The 27146-nt window shown below is 44.9% G+C and overlaps 1 protein-coding gene across 1 annotated transcript; it reads right to left on the reverse strand.

The window, feature by feature from the left end:
- Positions 1–318: 318 nt before the first annotated feature.
- Positions 319–9911, reverse strand: LOC123112562 (THO complex subunit 1). The gene is made up of 19 exons (XM_044533593.1): positions 8533–9911; positions 8318–8401; positions 8059–8133; positions 7681–7771; positions 7406–7551; positions 7220–7291; positions 6495–6567; positions 6321–6386; positions 6130–6176; positions 5934–6005; positions 5707–5835; positions 5558–5623; positions 4747–4788; positions 3991–4107; positions 3818–3900; positions 2840–2906; positions 1435–1506; positions 1267–1317; positions 319–611 (listed from the first exon to the last, which is right to left on the reverse strand). Exons 1-19 carry the CDS (start codon positions 8665–8667, stop codon positions 486–488), a joined length of 1614 nt encoding a protein of 537 aa, XP_044389528.1. The 5' UTR covers positions 8668–9911; the 3' UTR covers positions 319–485.
- Between the last annotated feature and the right edge of the window lie 17235 nt (positions 9912–27146).

The following is a 27146-nucleotide window of genomic DNA, read 5'->3' on the forward strand; positions in this document are numbered from 1 at the left end:
CGCGTGGTTAGCTAGGTTCAAACATCTGTTGGGTTTGGTGATCCATAACTGTCCTGAGAAAGTTCATCCTTTTCTCTCTGATTTCATTGTAAGTTTGGACCGCTAGTTTTTGTTTCTGCAACCCTTACGGCCGGGGGGCCTAAAACCCATTGTAACACACTTGTAACTGTTATGTTGTGAGTAATACAAAGTCAGTGGGAGCCTCTCCCACTGTCACTAATTCTTCAAAAAAAAGACAAAGCATGTGAATTAGTACCTTAAAGCTATGCAAAAGTATACCAATTTTGGAACTACATAAAAACATAACGGATGCAATAATGAGTGTACAAATTTGGTTTCTCTTGAAGAGCACACAAACATGGACGCCGTGTTTGCACAAATGTTTGCCAGCACAAGTTTTTGGCAAATGCACATCTTTCTTTTCCCATTATATTTATTTATGAAATTTCAAAAGAAAATTCTTCGCTCAGGAGCACATGAATGCATTACACAATAATAGAAAATAGGTATGTTTGTGTTGAGAGACTGTATAGCAGAAACAAAACACATACTCGAGAAAATCCTTCCAAATCTTGTCTGGCTTGAAACCGTAAACCTTTCCAGCAATAAACCTGTCAAACAACTGTTGCTCTTGGAACCACCAAACATATTCAAAAGAAAAATGAAATGCTGTTTCTGACGTCAGGTCACATATGCGAACCCAAATATTACATTCTTGAATTCGGTGTCCATGAATTGAGGACCACTGAGCCATTGATAAAAGCTACAGGCCTTTCCGTTTCCATTTAAGGTGATTAGAACCATCCCTATCTTTGTGCGGGACAAGACTACGTCAACAAAATTTTGTTATCTACAGATAGAAGTTCACATCAGCATTGTGTCAGGACGATCATGAGCTAAGCCCTGAGTTTTAATAGTTGGAAACAGATGCCTGCTTCCATATTTCCTTCGAAGATGGAACATGTAGGCACAATGACGCATTAAATTCCTATATCAATCCTCACACAAATCAGCAAATATGAGAAGGGTGAATTTCTATGGCATCTACCAAAATGATGATAACACCAATGTTTTTTTTGTCCATTCATTCTAGCAGAACTTATTCAGAGAATGCTTTGCTTTGGCTCCATGGAGAGCTGAGCGCAATATGCTTTAAATAAGGATGACTTATGATGTGATGCATATTAACTTACTGGGAGTGCTACCTCGATCAACTTTTAGTATGACAAACGCTCGAGAAATAATTGCGTTGGGATTTGAACTTACACGATTACTTTTGTGGTGATACTCCTCCTCAATTCCGGCAGATGTGTCCATCTGCAAGTTTACGTTAACCCAGTATTAGAAGGCACTCCTGATAAGTTATCGCAGTTACAAAAGGATGAATGAACCATAGGTGCAAAGTAACTATGAAAGAAAAAGTAAAGAGCTTACATCTTCCGCAAGTGGCTTCCAATATTCTCTAACTGATGGTGTGCGGACTCGGTCAGGATCAGTCAAAGCAGTCTGCAGTTTCAATTCAAATAAGATGTGGGTTTCCAAAAATTGAACAGAAGAAAAATGTGACTAAGGGCACATATAGGGAATTGGATGATTCTTTTTTATGAATACTCTGTAGGTCAGTCAACTAATGACTCATTAACTTGCAGAAAAATTGTACAAAATCCCTGCCCTAATTGAGTGTCCCCACTCAGACTCTTTTAACATTTTTATATAGAAGTAAAATTGGACAGTAAAACAAAAAAAAGGCCTAACTGACGCATTTTTTGTGCCTAATGCATTGTTGCTCCTTGAAATAGGATAATAATTCCCTTTGCAGCCCGCTTCCCCGGCCTCTTCTCTATCTCCGTCGATCCCCTGATTTCTGTTGATAGGGCCCTTCTTGACTTAGGGCGCCTTGCTTTCCGACGGCCTTTTGGTCCCTTGGAATCCGCCGCCTGGCGTGAGTTGCTTGACTGTGTTGCTCTCCATGAGCCAAGGGTGGATGGTGGCCCAGACCTGGTGCGCTGGCGCCTTGAGCCGTCGGGTCAATTCTCCACCAAGTCGCTATACCTGGCCATTGCCCCATCCTCCGCCCCCTTCCCCTCTCGATGGTGTGGTCCATCCGCGTACCCCTGAAGATTCGTATCTTCATGTGGCAATGGATTCGCGGTCGGGTCCCGTCCGGGGTGGAGGTTCGCAAGCGAAATGGCCCGGGTACTGGCATCTGTCCGCTCTGTGGGGTCCCCGAAGACTCGAACCACATTTTCTTCTCCTGCGTATCCGGCCAGTTCCTTTGGAGCTGCTTTCGCGAAGCTGTCGGTGGAAATTGGTGCCACACCAATTTCCCGGACCTATTTGCCGAACTCCAGTTGTCCCCCGTGACTTCTCGCCACATTAGGTGGCTTGAGATTGAGGTTCTCGCCTGGACCCTCTGGACTGTTCGCAATAAGCTTGTGATTCAGCGCACCCCTCTTCGGCGAGCTACTGACGCTCTTTTCAAACTCTCGGGTTTCTTGCAGCTTTGGCGGCCGCTTAGCCGCCCCCGGACCGCGACGCCATCTCAGCCTTCATCACCGACCTCCGCTCGATGGCCGTCTGCCTGTCACCGCTGCCTCCTCCGCCTCCGCCGGAACCAGACTAGATGCTTCCTTCGTCCGGCGTGTTCTGTTTTTTGTTTTTCTGGGCTTGTTGAGCTGTGCCCTCAGCAGAACCTATGTATTTTGTCGTGAGACTTGGGTGTGTGTGTGTGGACTTGACTCTGTATGTGTGCTCTGTGGCGGTTTGCTTTATATATAAAGCGGGGCGAAAGCCTTTTTCGGTAATAGGATAATAACGGGAAGTTCTAGCTAAAACATACAGGGTTTAGTTCTGCCCATTTCCACAGTTGGGCAAGTTCTTTGTTTCCCAACCTCCACCTTGGGTTACTGCAACGAAGGAAAACAGAATATGAAATAATTAGAGAGCAGTAGAGCATGACATAATTATATCACCAATCTGTACAGTATTACCATTGCCCTAAATTCTCTTTTTATCACAAAATAAGACTATTAAAATTGGAATTGGGGCTGGACTTTCTGGTTAAAAAAATCGTACTACAAATACTGGTACAGTAAATGGGAGGTGCGTAAGGTCAAAGAATGTATGCACCATTTCCGAAATAAATTTGTGTAATTTACACTTTTCCTAGACAAATCTAGAACATGAAATTACAATGAGAAAATCGAAATCGATGTCAGTATCTATTCCAACATGAACTTCATGCATATATAACAACCCATCTAACTACATTAATCAACATGAATAAGATCCGACTTGATATTCATGTTGATTCCCTGCTTCTCCCTTAATCAGAAGTGAATAATACAAAGTTCCAAATAACTGCAACAGATTCCAAAACTCACAACAGATTATTAATTCCTGCGCGAAAAAATAACGATATTGGACTAGTGTGGAACAAGCTAGACATAAAACTCCATATGTTTGCTTCACAATAATTCACAGAAAGGTGTTTGCCGCTACATGTACCCAGTCACACCAGGCTCTGAACGAATTAACAAGCAGTACATGATTAGCAACAAAAGTACTTAACCGGATATATAATTGATCAACAACAACATGATCAATACTTGCAGGTCTTTGGTTAATAATCAAATCGTTTTGTCTTTCAAACAGTTACACAGTGTATGGGTTGTTGCTGGTTGTGTGAAAAAGAGTTGTACTGAATATTTCCGTTAAGTGATTAATGGAAAGGGATGAGAGCCCGATTGGAAAAAAAGAAGTTATACAGTGTATGTTTAAATGAGATTTCAATGTCTGAAGAAAGCAAGTAGCATACCGTTTCCTGACTCCAGCTTGACCCGACTTCTTTTCAAAAGTTTGTTTTTCAAATGCTGGACATCCATCTCTCTTCCACCAAACCTTTTCAAAAGACAGCCAGAGGAACGAGAACTGGTGGTGACAATTCCCATATTAAAAGTATAAGAGTGGTACAATGCAGCAAAATGGTACCCAGTTTCTCTCCCGCTCAACAATATGCTCAATGCTTCGTAGGAATTCCCTCCCTTTCTGTGGAATCATCTCCAGGAGGTTCTTAACACGCTCTTCACAGGATTTGATTTCCTCTTTCTGGTCAAAGAGGAAATGAGATGAGAGATTATCTAATACACAGATTTAACTCATAACTGAATGATGGTTCAAGAAGTCTCTCAAAGGAACCAAAGGATGACAAAGACAATCAGAATCCCTGATTTACTATACTACTACCACTATGCCCCAGTTTATTGAATCAGGCAGTCAAGGTTGGCCCAGTTATATTTGTTGACATGTGGTACTAATTAGTGACTTTCATGCTAGCACACCTTACAGTATGGAACACCTTATTTTAAACAAAAATGATTATATTTGCACTTATGCAATAAACATTTATCTGTACTTGGAGGCAGAATTAAACATTGTAAATATATATATATAATAGGTCATAACAATTTGTCCTACCAACATAGGTAACCTATAGGGGTATAAATATCTGCACTGCGGAGTCATACACCCATGAAAAAAGGATTTTATAGAACGCACATAGCTGTTGAAGATGTCACGATATTTTAACAACGGCCATGTAGAGAGACATGAATATACTAAAGCGTTGACAATTACTGAATTAAATTGTTCCAGATGTTCATGCCTATGGTATTTGAGTTATAACTTAGAAGAAATACGTAATAATTCTACATGGGGAATAAACAGTCAAGTTATTTTATTGCTTACCATGCTCTCGGATGGACCTTCCTTGTCACTCTTTCCAGGCGCCTGAGAACATAATAATTTTAGTAGTCCACGCCTCACAGATAGTAGAAGGTTAAGTAATGGCAAGAAACTGAGCTGAAATAAGGAAAAAATGGGGTGTTTGTTGTCTATGATGTTTGGAAGATTTTGCAAGTATCTTCCAGTTCACACTTCACTACCCCACAAACAAGTAACCTTGATACAAGTCTTCATTAGTTTATAACTTTCCTTCCAACTATTGCTACTGCATGGGTCATGTATTAAGGCACAGGCAACAGCTGCAACTGTAAGTGACAGTAATGTTTTACCAACTATGGTTATAGTTACCCTTAGCTTGGTACGTGAGAAATTTAGTTATTGCGTCGCCTTCTCAACAGATAGTGTCATTCAAAACAGTGAGAAGCTGGCCAGTGCGGAACACGGGCAGATGAGACTTGTATGGAAGAGAGAAAGCGGAGAAAGAAGTAACTTGTTGTAATGCCAAATGTGGCGAACGTGCAGTCACATAGCACATTCTGCAAAATAAATAAGGTCTAGTACACTTGATTTGGACAGAGGACAAGCTATATGCGTATAAATAAACAAAACCAGGATGCAACGAATTCATCAGAAATTTAGAGGGGAAGTGCTATTTTTTTTTGCCTCTGCAGTTATTCGGAGTACAAAAACATGTTGCTTATCACGAAAAGAACAGATAAAGAGAAACCCCTGAATGTTTGACAAAATTTGAACAAGAATGTACGATAGGCACAAACTGATGTTGCAGTGCCAACTAAATTCCAAATTTGTGTACCTTCAGACAATCAAAAAATATAAGGCATTGGACAAGGATGTGGCATCGAAAACTTGCGTCCTTCAACTGCAAATAATGAATGTTATATGGCTATACGATAATAATGAACACTCAACAAAAAAACTAATGTCAGATGCTTAACAAATTACCTCCAAAGCCATCAATTTACTGCTAGTAAGGTACTTAATATTGGAAGCAGCATCCCCCTCCTGCTCAGTATTGTTATGCTTTCCATCAGCACTACAGAGAGTCTGAGATTCAAATGTGCTTAACACGACCTGAGATTCAGTTATTAGTTAACATCAATCAGAAGTCCAGACCAAACACATTGAACTAGAAAAAGGAAAAAAAATGCATGTCAAATGAAGGAGTGTACCATTAAATTAGAAGCAAACTTTTGCCATTTTGTTGGGTTTGTAGTAGTCGAAGCTGGGTTCCTGAAATGCTCCTAGAATGAAAATACGACCCAAAGTTGAGCATCAAAACAACCTGGTGTTGAGAAATTAACAGACATTCGGGAGGTATAATGATGATTGTCAATCCCAGAGATTAACAAAGTACAATATATCAACCTGAAGACTCCACAAGGTCTGGTAGAAGTTGAAGTCAACAGAAATTCCTGGCATACAAAGGTGCATTAGGGAATGCTAGCATTTGCAGGAGACTTGCAGGAAGATAGGAAATACAGGGTAAATTTGCAAAGTAACCTTAAAAACTATGAATAACATAGGAGTGATATTTTTATCAGGATAACTGTACTAACCGGCGGTGGGATCTTTCTCATACTTAGTTTCATTTGATATGTTGAAAACTCCCTTGATGTTGAGAGCTGATGAAGAAAAATAGAAAAAGGAAAATGAGTAGTGACAGTTATAATTCCTTGCCAGTAAGGGGGGCTCCAAACTAGCTAGAATGGTGGAAGATGTAATATGCAAACCTGAACGCTCTGACAACGGGAAGAAATGTGCCAGAAACATGATAATTCGTCCACGGAAGACCACATCGTTTGACTGAAATTTCAAAGTATAAGATATATGAATAGTAGTACAGAGCACAAACTTTATACCAGGCGAAACTCCAAGAAAATAAAAGGAGTACCCTTCAGAAGCTAGCTGAAGTTAAACTTCAAAACTATTTCACTGACAAAACCAATAGCAGATTATCACACAATAAAGGTGACATTAGCAAAGCTTTTACTGAACACACTTTTCAATTTGGCAGTAGATACAACCACCCACCAGTCTCAATTTAATCACTAGTATACTTACTTACGAAGCCTTTGATCCCAAACAAGTTGGGGTAGGCTAGATATGAAACCCTTTCACGAGGACTTCCCAGGAGGTCACCCATCCTAGTACTACTCTCGCCCAAATGGGTTTCATACCCAAAAGACTGGCTAGTTTTTACATTGGCTCGCCAAGCCTATCACAACCCTTAGATATGAAACTCTTTCACAAGGACTTCCCAGGAGGTCACCCATCCTAGTACTACTCTCGCTCAGATCGGTTTCATACCTATGGGACTGGCTAGTTTTTACGTTGGCTCGTCAAGCCTATCACAACCCTCCTCCTTTACCCGGGCTTGGGACCGGCTATGCCTAGAAGACATAGGCGGAGTTAATTTAGCATAAAGATTACGCACAACGAAATAACCAGATCAAACCTTTGAAAGTCTTTGGAGTAATTGGTTGCATGTCCTCAGCATAACCAACTTGCCACGCCGAAATAATTCTTGCTAGAAATAACCCAAAATGACAATCCATTTAGAAAACTATGAACATACATCATGTGTGCCATAGCAGCAGCACAGACCATTAAAAATGAGTACAATCTGCAAATTAACTATTACCTTCCCCAAGACATCCTGTTTGCTCTCGATATACCCAAAGACATGTTTGCAATCTTTGATAGTTGACATGTCCGTCAGATCTTCTAAGAGCTGGAATACCATACCAGCCTCAACATGTCCTCTTTCACAAAGGTAAAGCATCATATCTGACAGAACAAGCAAAACTTAATTCATCAGATTAAAAATAAACACTGCACAAGCTCTAACGAGTGGTCAGAAGCCAATGTTGGGAATAGAAATATTTGACCAAGATTGATGAAAGAATTGTGACTGACCAAGAAGGCGTGTTATCATGCAACTACTTTCTCCGCTATCCACTGAGTTTCCACATTGCATGACTCCTTTACCAGATTGAACTGCAGATGACTAGAGTATAAATAATTATAAGACAGAATCAGCAGTCAAGATTAGTCTCTAGGATTGTATGATGAGCAAATAAGAAGTACATCAATTCCTCTCACTGGGGTAGCTAGCCGTCAGTTATCGACCAAAATGTAGAAACGTTTAGTGGGCCGTACGTGCATATTTGACGAAAACCGTTAGTTACATAGTGTTATGTTCCAACACTGAGGCTATGACCCAGAAAATGATAAATGTGCACATCACTTTGGAACAAATATTAGTGTGGCCACGTCTGCGTTAAAGAAGCTTACGACAAGTTCCTGCAGCAGCCTCCGGAGAGCATTCTCCAAGTACTGGTTCTCCTCTAGAACCAGCACCGTTTGCTTCTGCCAGATTTGATCAGATGAGAAACCGGCTTAAAACACATGAATGCTAGCTTTTGTAACACAACAACATAACTCAATGATTACCAAATGCAGCGAAGCAAAAAGGAATGGCTAGTCTATTATCAACTCATCAGCTACCAAAAGGGCCGCAGGCGGAGAATGTCTCATTGCGTGTTAAGTATACCTGAGGCTTGATTGCTTCCTGGAGCGCCTGGAGGGCGAAAGCTTCCGGGGATTCGGCCCTGCACAGCGCGCTCCGGAACACTCCCTGCGACCGAACCAAGCAGACAGCTCGAATTTACGGCGGCGTGGAGAAACGTTCGTGCCCGAGTTGGCAGCACTTCCTTCTGCCGCGGCGGGCTAGTGTAGGGGAGTGAGGAGGGTGGAGAAAGGGCTCACGATGATGCGGTCGCGGTCGGCGTGGCTGGAGACGGCTGCGAGCGGGGACGGGGACGGGGCGGGCGGTCGGTCCTTGGTGAGGCGTGTACGGAGGCCCGAATTGGACGGCGGCGGCGAGGGCGAGGGCGACGCCATGGTGGAGGAGGGGGCTCACTGGATCACCACCGCGGGCAGGGCGCAAGGACGGGGATTGGGGAAGGGGGCACCATTTCCGGCGGTATATGCAGAATTGCACGGCCAACATGGGCCGGTGGCCCGGTGCGGTAGGAAATGCCGAGCTCTCTAACAATTACTAGAGCCTTACATATACTTAGACTATTTTTGAAAAATCCAAACAGTAATTGAGAAAAATTGAATAGTTTGTATGGGTCCAAATATATGTGAGAGATATTTTCCCTAAGACCGTAACAAATTACAAACCATAATATAGAAGGACCATAAGTTGAATTTTATCACATATAACTTAGCTTTTTGGATCTAACTCCTAATAAACAGGATAGATCAACTGTACAATATTCGAACTGACTCAAGCGCAGCTTTAATCCTCAAAGTGTTAATACAGTGCAACAAGCTTTCTTAACCAAACTAAACCCTAAATCTTGAAAAAGGAACACAACATTGCTAACATGGGCACTCACCCTGCGCTCCACGTGCCATGTAATACTTTTAGGAGCATTGTAGGCTAAACAACATGAAAATTGACTTTCATAAATTAATAGTGAATATGGACTCTCGAGAAAGGGCAATTTTTTTTCCAGAAATAAATCGGGCGCCATAATATGTTCGAGAATAACATGCCAAAATCTGAAAACAGAAATTACAATAGGCAACCAAATGTGTTTTAGTCACAAGTGTAAACAAAGAGTGAACTTCTCATTTACTAGAGACCGGTTGACAAAACAAGATGTTATTCCTAATAGCATGGCACAAATCTACTATTAGCATGGTGATGAAGAAACTAAATGGTCAGCTCACTTGATTAGCACTTGAACCACATAATAATCATGCCAAGATGAATTTATTTATTTTGACCAGGTGCCAAGATGAATTAAGTTAGACACAAATACCACAGAACCGGAATCAATGTCATGCTCACTTGGACAAATTCAAGGTTCTTTGTACATATGCATATTCAGAATTTCAGTACCAATTCTTGGCCTTCCTTAGAAGGATCTTCTTACATGGGAATTGAAACCGGACACACTAAGACATAAAAACAAAAATTTGAAGTTTGTCAAAGAGCATGCAGAACACCAAGGAACAATTAGAAGAAGGAACAAACAGAAGGAGAGAGGGTTGGACTCTGTTCCTGGGTCCGCATCACTGGGAAGAGCAAAGGCAAGGAGAAGGCACGCGAGAAAGCATGTATCTAGCGGCTCCATCGCCACCAAACCATCCAGGTAGTTTGCATCTAGCGACAGCCGGCGGTGAAAGCCGACGGCGCGGGTGGCCGCCGCAGTCGCCATTAAATACACGAACAATGCAGGACAAAAAATTTTAAAACAGAAAGGAAGGGGCTATGGAGGAAGTGTGTGTGTGTGTGGGGGGGGGGGGGGGGGGGGACCGTACCGGCGGATCTATGGTGTATCGAGGAGGGAGGAACGCCGCCACATGGAGAGAAGGAAGGACGGCGGCACGGAGGAACTGTTCGTTCGGGGGTGATCTGGGCTGTCAGCGTCCGAGCGGGAATAAGTGGGCCTTAATGGCCCAATTACTGACAGGAAGAGGAGGTCGTTCCCTAGAGCAGCGGCCCGCGAGACGGCGCGGGCGAGCAGGGACGCCCGACTTTAATCTACACCGTACGTTTGATGATCCGATGGCTGAGACAGTGAAATCGCTGTGGAGGCTCGTAGCTAGCCCCGTTATACTGTTTCTCAATTTTAACACCTTCGAAAATATTTTTCATTTATATATTATTTATCAGTAATACCCGATATTACCGATAAACTCCAAAGCCCTTCCGATGACCTCGAAACGCTTCCGGTTCCTCTCAAAATTATTCTAAATATTAATGAAACAATTACAAGAATAAATTCTCAATACTCCCGTCCTACTAACACTCAGCAGACTATGGTTACCTTAAACTTGTGACCCCGTAGATTCGGTAAATCATAGACATGAACAAAACTCCTTCGTTCAATGACCGATAGAGGAACCATGAACATCCATATCGATCCCTATGATTACACGAATGACATCCAAGTGGACCTTTGGTTATTAGGTGACGTTCCTTTGCTTCGGGACACTTTACAAAACTCAAGATGCATCGGTATCCTCTTGAATCATCCACATACTCACTATACAGTTATGCTCGTTACCGGTTTTCTTCTTTCTTGTTGAAGTGTTCCAAGATCCATGTGACATAGTCATCTATGTTTGGCCAGACAATGATGGATGTCGTCACATGGAGAGGGTCCTAAAAATATCTCTCCATCGTCGTAGGAGCAAATCCCACTCTCGAGCTATCTAGTCCCTTGTCAAACTTTCCAATGAACCTATAAGTTGTCGTTATGTCCACCTTGTTACATATGACGTTTTAACAACCCCAAAGTCCACCGTACGGTAGGAAGTGACTACGACACTCTCATGGTCTAAGGAACTAGAAACACATGTTAACACTCCATGTTATAGCAGTTGATTTCCGATGATATTATCTCAAAGTATAACAAACAAGTTTGAGACGATATTATCTCAAAGTATAGCAGTTGATTTCTGATGATATTATCTCAAAGTATACTCTCAATGTTGTTTTAAAACTAGCATTACACTTAACGATATTCCAAAATCAGGAAAACATGATCAGCAACAACACTTGAGCTAGCCTTAGAGGCAAGACTAGGAACATCTTTTTAACCATGTATCATTCCACAGATGCATATGAATTTTCCACTTTAGCACCGGCGGCATGCAGATCGTCGTCCTCGTTAACCATGGCAGCACCCGACTGCTGACATGTTTGGGACTATGGAGTCATCGGAAACATGTTGCCCAACATGACTAAACATGCTGCCCTAGTTGAAGGCACGTGCTTTGCACGTGAGTATTATTAATTACGGTTTACACACGATAAAGGAAAATTTCAATACACAACTGAGCACTAATTATATAAATTGTTTTAGCTTTGCAATCTCCTACCGACTTACAATGTCTTGATAAATTTTCACTTTCTCAATTTGCCAAAATATGGTTAGTACGTACTTCCTCTGTCTCAAATTATAAGATGTTTTGTTAGACTATTTAGCACAAAATTGCAGTCAATATTCACAAAGTGGTAGTTCACGTCATTGAGGCATGGTAGCGTTTTTTATGGGCCAACGGCAGGAGCTCTACCTTTTTCGTTAAAGTCAGGGGGAATAATTGTACATTCACTGGAAGTCCAGTTACAGATAAGAGAAGAATCCAAAAAAGAGGGGACTACTCGTGAAAGATAGGACCTACAAAAAGTAGGTCGTCATGGATAAGAGAGACCACTGTGTCCACAGTGGCCTTCTTCCCCTAAAAAATCCTACTGTTCCTCTCCTTCTAGAGATGCCAAACCGTATATACAACCATTGTGTTTTTTTGCTTTCTCTTCCTTGTTCTTGATGTTCCTTGAGATCTTCCTCCACCATCCAGAAATAGAGGTAGAGCACAAGGCAGTAGTCGAGCTCGAGGGGTGCGAGGAAGAGAAGGAGAACCACACTTCCTTGGCGAAAGGGCACTTTAGCAGAAGGTGATTAATTGATTCCACCTCCTGATCGCAAAGGCAACAAAGATCATCATGAGGCCAGCCGCGCACGGCTAGGCGGTCGGCTTTCCATACTCTGTTATGCAAGATCAACCATAGGAAAAAATATATCTTGCCCTCCGCTTTGACATACCAAACCTTGTGCAGTTGGGGGTTCATGATCAAGCCATGGAATTGAGCTTCGTACACAGAGATGGTCGAGTAAACAAAATTTGCAGTTAAGGTCCAAGTTATCTTGTCCTCGGACTGGGTAAGCGTGGTCGATTGCACTTTTGCCCAGATAGTGATGAGTTGATCAAGTTGCAATTCCGTTGAAATTCTCTAGAGCCCCCTCATCCAACTATTGTTTTGCAGTCCCTCCCTCACATAAATATTTTTTTGTAGGATAGTTGAACAGCCCCGGAGCAAAAACCTTGAGTGAGCAGTCCAGCTGCCATTTGTCCTCCCAGAAGGAATTTTTTTCACCATTGCCCAGGTCCAGCTTGGTACAAGCAGCAAAAGGGTTTCGGTCATTCACATCACATGGAACTTGCAGCCCCTTCCAAGGGCGTGGATCCACATCACATTCGTGCCACAACCATTGCAGCCGCATGGCTCTGATGTGTTTATCCAGGTCTTTGATCCCTAAACCAATGTAATCCTTAGGAGAGTTGGCTTTGGTCCAGTTGACAAGGCACTTGCTCCCAGGGGCCTCCTCCTCCCCACACCATAGAAAACTCCTGCGAATCCGGTCGATCTTCTTGAGCAGCCATTTAGGAGGGGGGAAATGGTGAGAAGATACATAGTGAGGGCGGTTAGGACAACGTTGACCAACTCCAATCTCCCCATCCTAGACATGAGCTTTCCTTTCCACGTTTTGAGTCTGAAGCCAAATCTGTCCAAGAGAGGTTGCCATTCGATTCTTCTCAGGCCTCTTATGGTAAGAGGTAAGCCCAAGTATCTACATGTGAAGGAGCCAAGTTGCCCACCAAAAGGGGCCGAGATGTCCTAAACAGGTAGGTTGTCACACCTGATCGGGAAGGCAACACATTTGTCCATGTTCACTTTTAATCCAGTGACCTGTCCAAAAACATTTAGAATGTTGGAAATATGCCCTAGAGGCAATAATAAATTAGTTATTATTATATTTCCTTGTTCATGATAATCGTTTATTATCCATGCTATAATTGTATTGACAGGAAACTTAGATACATGTGTGGATACATAGACAACACCATGTCCCTAGTAAGCCTCTAATTGACTAGCTCGTTGATCAATAGATGGTTACGGTTTCCTGACCATGGACATTGGATGTCGTTGATAACGGGATCACATCATTATGAGAATGATGTGATGGACAAGACCCAATCCTAAGCCTAGCACAAAGATCGTAGTTCGTATGCTAAAGCTTTTCTAATGTCAAGTATCATTTCCTTAGACCATGAGATTGTGCAACTCCCGGATACCGTAGGAATGCTTTGGGTGTACCAAACATCACAACGTAACTGGGTGGCTATAAAGGTGCACTACAGGTATCTCCGAAAGTGTCTGTTGGGTTGTCACGAATCGAGACTGGGATTTGTCACTCCGTGTAAACGGAAGGTATCTCTGGGCCCACTCGGTAGGACATCATCATAATGTGCACAATGTGACCAAGGGGTTGATCATGGGATGATGTGTTACGGAACGAGTAAAGAGACTTGCCGGTAACGAGATTGAACAAGGTATTGGTATATCAACGATCGAATCTCGGGCAAGTACAATACCGCTAGACAAAGGGAATTGTATACGGGATCGATTGAGTCCTTGACATCGTGGTTCATCCGATGAGATCATCATGAAACATGTGGGAGCCAACATGGGTATCCAGATCCCGCTGTTGGTTATTAATCGGAGAACGTCTCGGTCATGTCTACATGTCTCCCGAACCCGTAGGGTCTACACACTTAAGGTTCGATGACGCTAGGGTTATAAAGGAAGTTTGTATGTGGTTACCGAATGTTGTTCGGAGTCCCGGATGATATAACGGACGTCACGAGGAGTTCCGGAATGGTCCGGAGGTAAAGATTTATATATTGGAAGTCCTGTTTTGGTCACCGGAAAAGTTTCGGGTTTTATCGGTAACGTACCGGGACCACCGGGAGGGTCCCGGGGGTCCACCAAGTGGGGCCACCGGCCCCGGAGGGCTGCATGGGCCAAGTGTGGGAGGGGACCAGCCCCAGGTGGGCTGGTGAGCCCCCCCACAAGGGCCCAAGGCGCCTAGGGTTTGGGGAGGGGGCGCCCCACCTTGCTTGGGGGGCAAGTTTCCCCCTCTTCACCCCTTGGCCGCCCCCCTAGATGGGATCTAGGGCTGGCCGCCGCCCCCTAGGGATGGAAACCTAGATGGGGCGCAGCCCCCTCCCCCCTATATATAGTGGAGGCATAGGAGCAGCCCAACACATGAGTTTCTTCTCCTGTTGGCGCAGCCCTACCTCTCTTTCTCCTCATATCTTGCGGTGCTTGGCGAAGCCCTGCTGGACTACCACGCTCCTCCATCACCACCACGCCATTGTGCTGCTGCTGGATGGAGTCTTCCTCAACCACTCCCTCTCTCCTTGCTAGATCAAGGCATGGGAGACGTCACCGGGCTGTACGTGTGTTGAACGCGGAGGTGCCGTCCGTTCGGCACTAGGATCTCCGGTGATTTGGATCACGACGAGTACGACTCCTTCAACCCCATTCACTTGAACTCTTCTGCTTAGAGATCTACAAGGGTATGTAGATGCACTCTCCTTTCCCTCGTTGCTAGTCTCTCCATAGATAGATCTTGGTCACTCGTAGGAAAATTTTGAGTTTCTGCTACGTTCCCCAATAGTGGCATCATGAGCTAGGTCTATTGCGTAGATTCTTCGCACGAGTAGAACACAAAGTAGTTGTGGGCGTTGATTTTGTTCAATATGCTTACCGTTACTAGTCCAATCTTGTTTCGACGGTATTGTGGGATGAAGCGGCCCGGACCGACCTTACACGTACACTTACGTGAGACAGGTTCCACCGACTGACATGCACTTGGTGCATAAGGTGGCTAGCGGGTGCCAGTCTCTCCCACTTTAGTCGGAACGGATTCGATGAAAAGGGTCCTTATGAAGGGTAAATAGCAATTGGCATATCACGTTGTGGTTTTGCGTAGGTAAGAAACGTTCTTGCTAGAAACCCATAACAGCCACGTAAAACATGCAAACAACAATTAGAGGACGTCTAACTTGTTTTTGCAGGGTATGCTATGTGATGTGATATGGCCAAGAAGAATGTGATGAATTATATGTGATGTATGAGATTGATCATGTTCTTCTAATAGGAATCACGACTTGCATGTCGATGAGTATGACAACCGGCAGGAGCCATAGGAGTTGTCTTAATTTATTGTATGACCTGCGTGTCATTGAACAACGCCATGTAATTACTTTACTTTATTGCTAACCGGTAGCCATAGTAGTAGAAGTAATAGTTGGCGAGACAACTTCATGAAGACACGATGATGGAGATCATGATGATGGAGATCATGGTGTCATGCCGGTGACGATGATGATCATGGAGCCCCGAAGATGGAGATCAAAAGGAGCAAAATGATATTGGCCATATCATGTCACTATTTGATTGCATGTGATGTTTATCATGTTTATGCATCTTGTTTGGTTAGAACGACGGTAGTAAATAAGATGATCCCTTATTAAAATTTCAAGAAAGTGTTCCCCCTAACTGTGCACCGTTGCGAAAGTTCGTCGTTTCGAAGCACCACGTGATGATCGGGTTTGATAGATTCTTACGTTCACATACAACGGGTGAAAGCCAGATTTACACACGCAAAACACTTAGGTTAACTTGACGAGCCTAGCATGTACAGACATGGCCTCGAAACACAAGAGACCGAAAGGTCGAGCATGAGTCGTATAGTAGATACGATCAACATGAAGATGTTCACCGATGATGACTAGTCCGTCTCACGTGATGATCGGACACGGCCTAGTTGACTCGGATCATGTAATCACTTAGATGACTAGAGGGATGTCTATATGAGTGGGAGTTCATGAGATGAACTTAATTATCCTGAACATAGCCAAAAGATCTTTGCAAATTATGTCGTAAGCTCGCGCTTTAGTTCCACTGCTTAGATATGTTCCTAGAGAAAATATAGTTGAAAGTTGATAGTAGCGATTATGCGGACAGTAGAAAGCTTATGTCCTTAATGCACCGCTTAGTGTGCTGAACCCCAATCGTTGTCTGTGGATGTTGCGAACATCGGACATACACGTTTTGATAACTACGTGATAGTTCAGTTAAACGGTTTAGAGTTGAGGCACCAAAGACGTTTTTAGAAACGTCGCGGAACATATGAGATGTTTCGAGGGCTGAAATTGGGATTTCAGGCTCGTGCCCACGTCAATAGGTATACGACCTCCGATGATTTTCTTAGCCGGCAAACTAAGGGAGAAAAGCTCAATCTTTGAGCTTGTGCTCAGATTGTCTGAGTGCAACAATCACTTGAATCGAGTGGGAGTTGATCTTCCAGATGAGATAGTGATGTTTCTCCAAAGTCATTGCCACCAAGCTGCTAGAGCTTCATGATGAACTATAACATATCAGGGATAGATGATCCTTGAGGTATTCACGATGTTTGACACCGCAAAAGTAGAAATCAAGAAGGAGCATCAGTTGTTGATGGTTGGTGAAACCACTAGTTTCAAGAAGGGCAAGGGCAAGAAGGGACACTTCATGAAACGGCAAATCAGTTGCTGCTCCAGTGAAGAAACCCAAGGTTGAACCCAAACCCGAGACTAAGTGCTTTTGTAATATGGGGAACAACCACTGGAGCAGAATTACCCTAGATACTTCGTAGATAAGAAGGCTAGCAAGGTCGATAGAAGTATATTGGATATACATTATGTTAATGTGTACTTTACTAGTACTCCTAGTAGCACCAGGGTATTAGATACCGGTTCGGTTGCTAAGTGTTCGGAATAAACGGAGACTAGCTAAAGGTGGCTGACGATACGTGTTGGAAGTATTTCCAAGGTTGATGTGATCAAGCATCGCACGCTCCCTCTACCATCAAGATTGGTGTTAAACCTAAATAATTGTTATTGGTGTTTGCGTTGAGCATAGACATGATTGGATTATGTCTGTCGCAATACGGTTATTCATTTAAGGAGAATAATGGTTACTCTGTTTATTTGAATAATACCTTCAATGGTCTAGCACCTAAAAGGAATGGTTTATTGAATCTCGATCGTAGTGATACACATTTTCATGCCAAAAGGATATAAGATAGTAATGATGGTACCACTTACTTGTGGCACTGCCATGTAAGTCATATTGGTGTAAAACGCATGATGAAGCTCCATGTTGATGGATCTTTAGACTCACTCGTTTTTGAAAAGTTTGAGACATGCAAACCATGTCTATTGGTGTATACGCATGAAGAAACTCCATGAAGATGGATCGTTTGGACTCACTTGATTTTGAATCACTTGAGATATGCAAATCATACCACATAGGCAAGATGACTGAAAAGCCTCGGTTTCAGTAAGATGGAACAAGATAGCAACTTGTTGGAAGTAACACACTTTGATGTGTGCAGTCCAATGAGTGCTGAGGCATGCAGTGAATATCATTATGTTTTACTTCACAGATGATTTAAGTAGACACTGTATATTTACTTGATGAAACACAAGTCTGAATTATTGAAGGGTTCAAGTAATTTCAGAGTGAAGTTGAAGGTCATTGTGACAAGAGGATAAAAGGTCTATGATATGATCATAGAGATGAGTATCTGAGTTACGAGCTTTGGCACGCAATTAAGATACTGTGGAAATTGTTTCACAATTAATACCGCCTGGAACACCATAGTGTGATGGTGTGTCCGAACATCATAGTTGTACCCTATTGGATATGGTGCGTACCATGATGTCTCTTATCGAATTACCACTGTCATTCATGGGTTAGGCATTAGAGACAAGCGCACTCACTTTAATAGGGCACCACATAATTCCGTTGAGATGACACCGAACTATGGTTTGGAGAAACCTAAGTTGTTGTTTCTTAAAAGTTTGGGGCTGCGACGCTTATGTGAAAAGTTTCAGGTTGATAAGCTCGAACCCGAAGCAGATAAAATGCATCTTCATAGGACACCCAAAACAGTTGGGTATGCCTCCTAATTCAGATCCGAAAGCAATAGGGATTGTTTCTTGAATCGGGTCCTTTCTCGAGGAAAGGTTTGTCTCGAGAATTGAGTGGGAGGATAGTGGAGACTTGATGAGGTTATTGAACCATCACTTCAACCAGTGTGTAGCAGGGCACAGGAAGTTGTTCCTGTGGCACCTACACCAATTGAAGTGGAAGCTTATGATATTGATCATGAAGCTTCGGATCAAGTCACTACCCAACCTCGTAGGACGACAAGGACGCGTACTGCTTTGGAGTGGTACGGTGATCCTGTCTTGAAGGTCATGTTGCTAGACAACAATGAACCTACGAGCTATGGAGAAGCGATGGTGGGCCCAAATTCGGACAAATGGTTAGGAGCCATGAAATCCGAGATAGGATCCATGTATCAGAACAAAGCATGGACTTTGGTGGACTTGCCCAATGATCGGCAAGCCATTGAGATAAATGGATCTTTAAGAAGAAGACGGACGTGGACGGTAATATCACCGTCTATGAAGCTCGACTTGTGGCGAAGAGTTTTTCACAAGTTCAAGGAGTTGACTACGATGAGATTTTCTCATCCGTAGCGATGCTTAAGTCCGTCGGAATCATGTTAGCATTAGCTACATTTATGAAATCTGGCAGACGGATGTCAAAACGAGTTTCCTTACCAGTTTTCGTAAGGAAAGGTTGTATGTGATACAATCAGAAAGGTTTTGTCGATCCTAAGGATGCTAAAAGGCATGCTAGCTCCAGCAATCCTTCCATGGACTGGAGTAAGCATCTCAGAGTTGGAATATGTACTTTGATAAGATGATCAAAGATTTTGGGTTTATACAAAGTTTATGAGAAATTTGTATTTCCAAAGAAGTGAGTGGGAGCACTATAGAATTTCTGATGAGTATATGTTGTTGACATATTGTTGATCAGAAATGATGTAGAATTTTTTGTAAAGCATATAGGGTTGTTTGAAAAGTGTTTTTCAATCGAAAACCTGAATTAAGCTACTTGAACATTGAGCATCAAGATCTATGAGGATAGATCAAAACCGCTTAATGGTACTTTCAAATGAGCACATACCTTGGCATGATCTTGAAGGTGTTCAAGATGGATCAGTCAAAGAAGGAGTTCTTGCCTGAGTAGTAAGGTATGAAGTTAAGAGTTAAAGCTCGACCACGGCAGAAGAGAGAGAAAGGACGAAGGTCGTCCCCTATGTTTTAGACGTAGGCTCTACAGTATGCTATGCTGAGTACCGCACCTGATGTGTGCCTTGCCACATGTCTGGCAAGAGGGTACAAAGGTGATCAAGGAGTGGATCACCAGATAGCGGTCAAAATTATCCTTAGAGGAATAAGGATTTGTTTCTCGATTATGGAGGTGATAAAGAGTTCGACGTAAAGGGTTACGTCGATGCAAGCTTTAACACCTATCCGAATGACTCTAAGTAGCAAACATGATACGTATAGTGGAACAACCATTTGGAATAGCTCCAAGTGGAGCGTGGAAGCAACATTTACAATATGACCTAGAGATTTGCGAAGTACATACGGATCTAAATGTTGCAGACCCGTTGACTAAAACTTCTCTTACAAGCAAAACATGATCAAACCCTAGAACTCATTGAGTCTTAATCACATGATGATGTGAACTAGTTTAGTGACACTAGTAAACTCTTTGGATGTTGGTCACATGGCGATGTGACCTGTGAGTGTTAATCACATGGCGATGTGAACTAGATTATTGACTCTAGTGCAAGTGGGAGACTGTTGGAAATATGCCCTAGAGGCAATAATAAATTAGTTATTATTATATTTCCTTGTTCATGATAATCGTTTATTATCCATGCTATAATTGTATTGACAGGAAACTCAGATACATGTGTGGATACATAGACAACACCATGTCCCTAGTAAGCCTCTAATTGACTAGCTCGTTGATCAATAGATGGTTACGATTTCCTGACCATGGACATTGGATGTCGTTGATAACGGGATCACATCATTAGGAGAATGATGTGATGGACAAGACCCAATCCTAAGCCTAGCACAAAGATCGTAGTTCGTATGCTAAAGCTTTTCTAATGTCAAGTATCATTTCCTTAGACCATGAGATTGTGCAACTCCCGGATACCGTAGGAATGCTTTGGGTGTACCAAACGTCACAACGTAACTGGGTGGCTATAAAGGTGCACTACAGGTATCTCCGAAAGTGTCTGTTGGGTTGGCACGAATCGAGACTGGGATTTGTCACTCCGTGTAAACGGAGAGGTATCTCTGGGCCCACTCGGTAGGACATCATCATAATGTGCACAATGTGACCAAGGGGTTGATCACGGGATGATGTGTTATGAAACGAGTAAAGAGACTTGCCGGTAACGAGATTGAACAAGGTATCGGTATACCGACGATCGAATCTCGGGCAAGTACAATACCGCTAGACAAAGGGAATTGTATACGGGATCGATTGAGTCCTTGACATCGTGGTTCATTCGATGAGATCACCGTGAAACATGTGGGAGCCAACATGGGTATCCAGATCCCGCTGTTGGTTATTAACCGGAGAACGTCTCGGTCATGTCTACATGTCTCCCGAACCCGTAGGGTCTACACACTTAAGGTTCGATGACGCTAGGTTTATAAAGGAAGTTTGTATGTGGTTACTGAATGTTGTTCGGAGTCCCGGATGAGATCCCGAACGTCACGAGGAGTTCCGGAATGGTCTGGAGGTAAAGATTTATATATGGGAAGTCCTGTTTTGGTCACCGGAAAAGTTTCGGGTTTTATTGGTAACGTACCAGGACCACCGGGAGGGTCCCGGGGGTCCACCAAGTGGGGCCACAGCCCCGAAGGGCTGCATGGACCAAGTGTGGGAGGGGACCAGCCCCAGGTGGGCTGGTGCGCCCCCCCACAAGGGCCCAAGGTGCCTAGGGTTTGGGGAGGGGCGCCCCACCTTGCTTGGGGGGCAAGTTTCCCCCTCTCCACCCCTTGGCCGCCCCCTAGATGGGATCTAGGGCTGGCCGCCGCCCCCTAGGGGTGGAAACCTAGGTGGGGGCGCAGCCCCCTCTCCCCCTATATATAGTGGATGCATAGGAGCAGCCCAACACATGAGTTTCTTCTCTTGTTGGCGCAGCCCTACCTCTCTTTCTCCTCATATCTTGCGGTGCTTGGCGAAGCCCTGCTGGACTACCACGCTCCTCCATCACCACCATGCCGTTGTGCTGCTGCTGGATGGAGTCTTCCTCAACCTCTCCCTCTCTCCTTGCTGGATCAAGGCATGGGAGATGTCACCGGGCTGTACGTGTGTTGAACGCGGAGGTGCCGTCCATTCGGCACTAGGATCTCCGGTGATTTGGATCACGGCGAGTACGACTCCTGCAACCCCGTTCACTTGAACGCTTCCGCTTAGCGATCTACAAGGGTATGTAGATGCACTCTCCTTCCCCTCGTTGCTAGTCTCTCCATAGATAGATCTTGGTGACTCGTAGGAAAATTTTGAATTTCTGCTATGTTCCCCAACATAGAAGTCCCACAACAACTTGCATCTCGCTTGCGACAGGGTTGAGCAAAAGGGCAGCATCATCAGCGTAAAGGTTGGTCCTCATCCTAGCAACGTGATGGAACACATTGGAGAGGAGACCATGATCAGTGGCCATCGCAAACAGTCTTTGAAGCGGCTCAAGGGCGAGAATGAAAAGCATGAGTGCAAGCAGATCGCCCTGTCATAGCCCTTTCATGTGTGCTATCTTCTTTCCCGGCAGTCCATTGAGCAAAATCCTAGAGGAGGAGGATCCCAGAATAATGACCATGAGATCACACCACCTGGAGGTGAAGCCGAAAGGCCTCAAAGCATCAAGCAGGTAGTCCTAGTTATCAGAGTCGAAAGATTTTCCAAAATCAAGCTTTAGGAACAATAATGGCTTCTTTGTCATGTGAGCATTCTTGATTGAGTTCCGGACAAACAGAAAGTTTTCATGAATCAATCTTCTCTTGATGAAAGCACTCTGTGAGGTAGATATCAGATGGGGAAGATCCACTGCTAAACGAGAGGAAAGCAACTTTCCAAGAATCTTGGCAATACTATGCATCAAGCTAATAGGCCGGAAATCCTTAGGAGAGGTAGCAACAATGGTCTTTGGGATCAGGGCAATGTGAGAACTGTTTAGCAAGGACCAGCAATCCCCTCTGAGCAGTAACAATTGGTTAATTGCTGCCAACAGATCATATTTCACTATGTCCCAACAAGCCAAATAGAAACCACCAATAAAACCATCCGGGCCAGGCGCCTTCTCGCTGTGCAGCTCGTTTACTGCCGACCTTAATTCCTCCATCGAGGCCGGCGCATCCAGGTGAGAGAGATCTCTGGAAGGTAGGCCCAAAGCACTCCAATTGAAAGTGACTGGTTGGGGTGAAGGGGAGCCCAGCTGGCCATTGAGATGATCAAAAAGCAGATTCTCCTTGGAAGAATGATCTTTTACAGCCTCTCCCTCATTATTAGTGAGAGACGAGATGAAATTTCTCCTCCTTCCATTGGCCTGAAGATGAAATAATTTGGTGTTTGCATCCCCACATTTGATCTTTGTGAACCTGGATCTTTGCCTCCACCTAATCATATCTAAAGCAGCATAGCATAGAAGCTTGTTCTTGAGTGAGACTCTGAAACTTCTCTCATTAGGAGAGAGCTGTCTTTCTTCTTGTGCAAGGTCCAGTTGGAAGATCACCTCATTTGCCAAGAGCTCATTAAATCCGCGATTGAATCATCCCTGTTTGGCCCAGCACTTTAGGGCTTTAGCCACTCTGGAGAGCTTGATGTGCAATCGCTTGATGGCATTGTTGGGTTGAATCTGTTTGGCCCAAGCATGGCCACCACTTGATGAAAGCCTTGCATGTGCAACCAGGCAGCCTCAAATCTGAACCCGTGCAAATGCTTCCTCTCGAGGTTCTTTAAGATCATTGGGCAGTGATCAGAGATGCTTGTCAAAATTGGGGTCAAGTGGCAGTGCGGGTAATGGAGCTCCCAATCTTTGGTGCCGAATACCCTGTCAATTTTAGTGTGAACCGTATTCTCCCTTTCATTAGACCAAGTGAATAACCTGCCTGAAAGAATGATCTCCCTGAGCTCGAGGTTGTCAATTAATTTTCTGAAACGCCCCATCATCCGAAGGTTAATATTATCATTGCTCTTGTCAGAAACTTGCTAGATCAGGTTAAAATCACCAAGCAGAAGCCATTCTGAGGCAACAAGGGGCTTGCAGACCTTCAATTCCTCCATGAAAAGAACCTTCTCAGTATCCAACTAAGGGCCATAAACCATAGTCAAGGACTGTCGGTGTTAAAACTGGCGGATCTCGGGTAGGGGGTCCCGAACTGTGCGTCTAAGACTAATGGTAACAGGAGGTTGGGGACACGATGTTTACCCAGGTTTGGGCCCTCTCGATGGAGGTAATACCCTACTTCCTGCTTGATTGATCTTGATGATATGAGTATTACAAGAGTTGATCTACCACGAGATCGTAGAGGCTAAACCCTAGAAGCTAGCCTATGATTAAGATTATTCTCGTCCTACGGACTAAACCCTCCGGTTTATATAGACATCGGGGGGGGGGGGGGGGGCTAGGGTTACACAGAGTCGGTTATAGAGAAGGAGATCTACATATCCGAATCGCCAAGCTTGCCTTCCACGCAAAGGAGAGTCCCATCCGGACACGGGATGAAGTCTTCGATCTTGTATCTTCATAGTCCAATAGTCCGGCCAAAGTATATAGTCTGGCTGTCCGGATACCCCTTAATCCAGGACTCCCTCAGTAGCCCCTGAACCAGGCTTCAATGACAATAAGTCCGGCACGCAGATTCTCTTCGGCATTGCGAGGCGGGTTCCTCCTCCGAATACTCCACCGAAGATTTTGAACATGAGAATCGTGTCCGGCTTTGCAAAACAAATTCCACATACCACCGTAGAGAGAACAGTATTCCACAAATCTGATCTGCTGACAGCTTTTTTGTAGAGTGACATCACGCCACGGCCCGGTCATTATTCGAACCGTTTTTCACGACCAGCCACTGCACATATTGCGAGGCGGTTTTATTGGCACATCTTGTCAAAGCAGAGATTGTGTCCCCTTATTGCGGGATTCTCATCAATACAGGCGTGGGTAACCCAACTGCGCCATCAACCAGGGCGCTTGGGGAATAAGCGATTTTAACGGGCAAGAGGGGAGGCACATGGTTTCTACTGCCTTTATAAAGAGATTAGGATTCCCCTTTTTCACCCATGCCTTCTTCCTCCATTGCTCATCCGTTCTCGCACTCTCGAGCCCCAGCGCCCAAGTTCTCACCTTCTCCGTTAAGCCATTCCAATCATGTCCGGAGCGGGAGGCAAGTGGATGGCCTCCTCTGTTACGGAGGAGGACATTACGAAGCTTCGGGAGGCCGGATACTTAGCCGCAGACATCGCGCACTGGCTCCCGGACGAAGGGCAGATTATGCCCACTCCAGAACCCCACGAGAGGGTTGTATTTCTCCCCCCACTTCGTTCGCAGACTGGGATTTCCCCTCCACCCATTTGTCCACGGGCTGATGTTTTACTACGGGCTAGATTTTCATGATCTGGCCCCAAATTTCGTCCTCAACATCTCGGCGTTTATCATCGTGTGCGAGGCCTTCCTCCGCATCCAGCCCCACTTTGGCCTGTGGCTAAAGATCTTCAACGTGAAGCCGAAGATAGTGGGTGGTGAGCAAGCGGAGTGTAGAGGCGCCATGGTGGGCAAGATTCCCAATGTTACCTGGCTCGATGGCTCCTTCGTGGAGACCGTGAAGGGGTGGCAATCGGGGTGGTTCTACACCACCGAGCCACGCGATACCAACTAGGCAGCGGCCCCCGAATTTCGATCTGGCATCCCCATGCGGCTCACCTCCTGGGAAAAGAAGGGCTTGGCCTGGGGTGCCCCTGCGGAGCTGACCGGACTCATAAACTGTATCAAAAATATGATAGGCAAGAAAATCAAGCTTGTCAACGTGGTCCAGGTCATGCTCTTCCGCTGGATCCTCCCGTGTCAAAGACGAGCATTCAATATGTGGGAGTTCGATTCGGCCAAACACCAGACGCTGGATGAGCTCTTCGACACGACACACAAAGACGTCTGGAAGGTGCTGTTCAAGGCCACCGAAGTCCCCCCCCCTCCCCTCACCGAAGACCGTGGACTCAGCGCAAAGCGCCCTGCCAATCCGGTAAGCCTTCTGTATTTCCAGATGAGCTTTTCCCAGTATGTTTGTGAGGGGAGTCTAAGCCACCGTGCTGATTTAACATGAATATGTGGCGACGGCGGAGCAGATCAACTGTCTGGCTCCACTACCTGAAGATCCAGCAACCGCTCTCCTGACGAAGATGCTGGTTCCGGCGCCTTACAATGTGCCGAAGAAGAAGGCCAAGGGGACCAGGAAATGTCTCCGGCGCAAGGCTGTGTCAGACACATCGTCCGAAGACGCCGAGGCGCCCTCCTCCAACGAAAACGAGGAGGAGGAAGAGTAAGTCCCTCCCCCAACCAGGGAGGAGAAGAAAAGGAAGGCCGCCCCATCCGTGGAGGCCGAAGGGTCCAAGAAGGGAAGAACCCTCCCCCCGGACCAATCCACCACCGCCGCCTACAGCGACGAGGGGTGGCTGCCCAGGGACAAGCCCCGGGAAAAGTCGTAAGTGTCCGGACACTATCTTCCGGTATGTTTCGCTTTATTGCTTTCTAACATGTTAACATTATCATACAATCCGTCCAAAGCCCATATTGACGTATCCTCCTCGGATTGGTCTTTGAGTCTGTCGGAGATGAATAGCTATTCGCTCCCGACGGACACCTCCCCCTGGCCCGCGGACGACACCGAGGTGTTATCCCAGAGGATATCGGAGCAGGGGGAGACAATTCTGGAGATGCCGCAAGGCGAAATCCCAGACGCCGGGCTCATGGGAGGAAAGACCCCCATGGATCTTGACGATGGGGGCCGCAGCAAGTCCAACTCCCGGTCGGACACTGCGCCGAAACGTCGAATGGTTTCGGATTCAGGTAGGCAGCCCCTCGCTAAGGAGGGTGAGCTGCCTGTTATGATGACCTCTGTCCAACCAGAGGCATCGGACAATTTGCTGGAAGCGCTTCACAACGCTTCCATTGACGAAGAGCACCGTACTCTTATGAGTACGGTGATTGAGAAGGTTTGGTCCGCCAAAAGCGGGTTGACCGAAGCATGCGCCAGCCTCCTAACAGGCTTTGAGGTAAGTAATCACATTATGAGAAAATATCATAGCATAGATAGTAGCCCCCGATGCTCTATTTGGTGTTCGGAAAGAAAAGCCGAACAAAGGATAAAAAATGTCCGCAGGAGTCTAATCATGTTATGTGTATGTGAATAAGCAGGCATCGCTGCTGGCCGCTATCGCCCGCACTGCGGAGGTCTCCGAACTGAAGCAGAACCTGGGGCGAGCCGAGGAAGAGCTCGGCCTCATGAAGAGGCAGCTCGAGGAGAACAAGGGTAAGTGATACCCCGTTCGTGTATTATATGGAGGAAAATTTATGATGCTAAAAGAAGCAACCTGAATTTTAATAGGGGCCATGACCGAAGTGGTGGCCCTGAAGAAAGCGTTGTCTGAGGCTGAAGACAGGGTGGCCAAGGAGCACCCCAAGCGGGAGAAGCAAGATGCTCGGGTAAATGAGGTCCAGCAAGAGTTCCAAGACTTCGTCAAAAAA

The sequence above is a fragment of the Triticum aestivum genome, chromosome 5B (genome assembly GCF_018294505.1).
Source record: "Triticum aestivum cultivar Chinese Spring chromosome 5B, IWGSC CS RefSeq v2.1, whole genome shotgun sequence".
In the NCBI taxonomy this organism is placed as follows: domain Eukaryota; kingdom Viridiplantae; phylum Streptophyta; class Magnoliopsida; order Poales; family Poaceae; genus Triticum; species Triticum aestivum.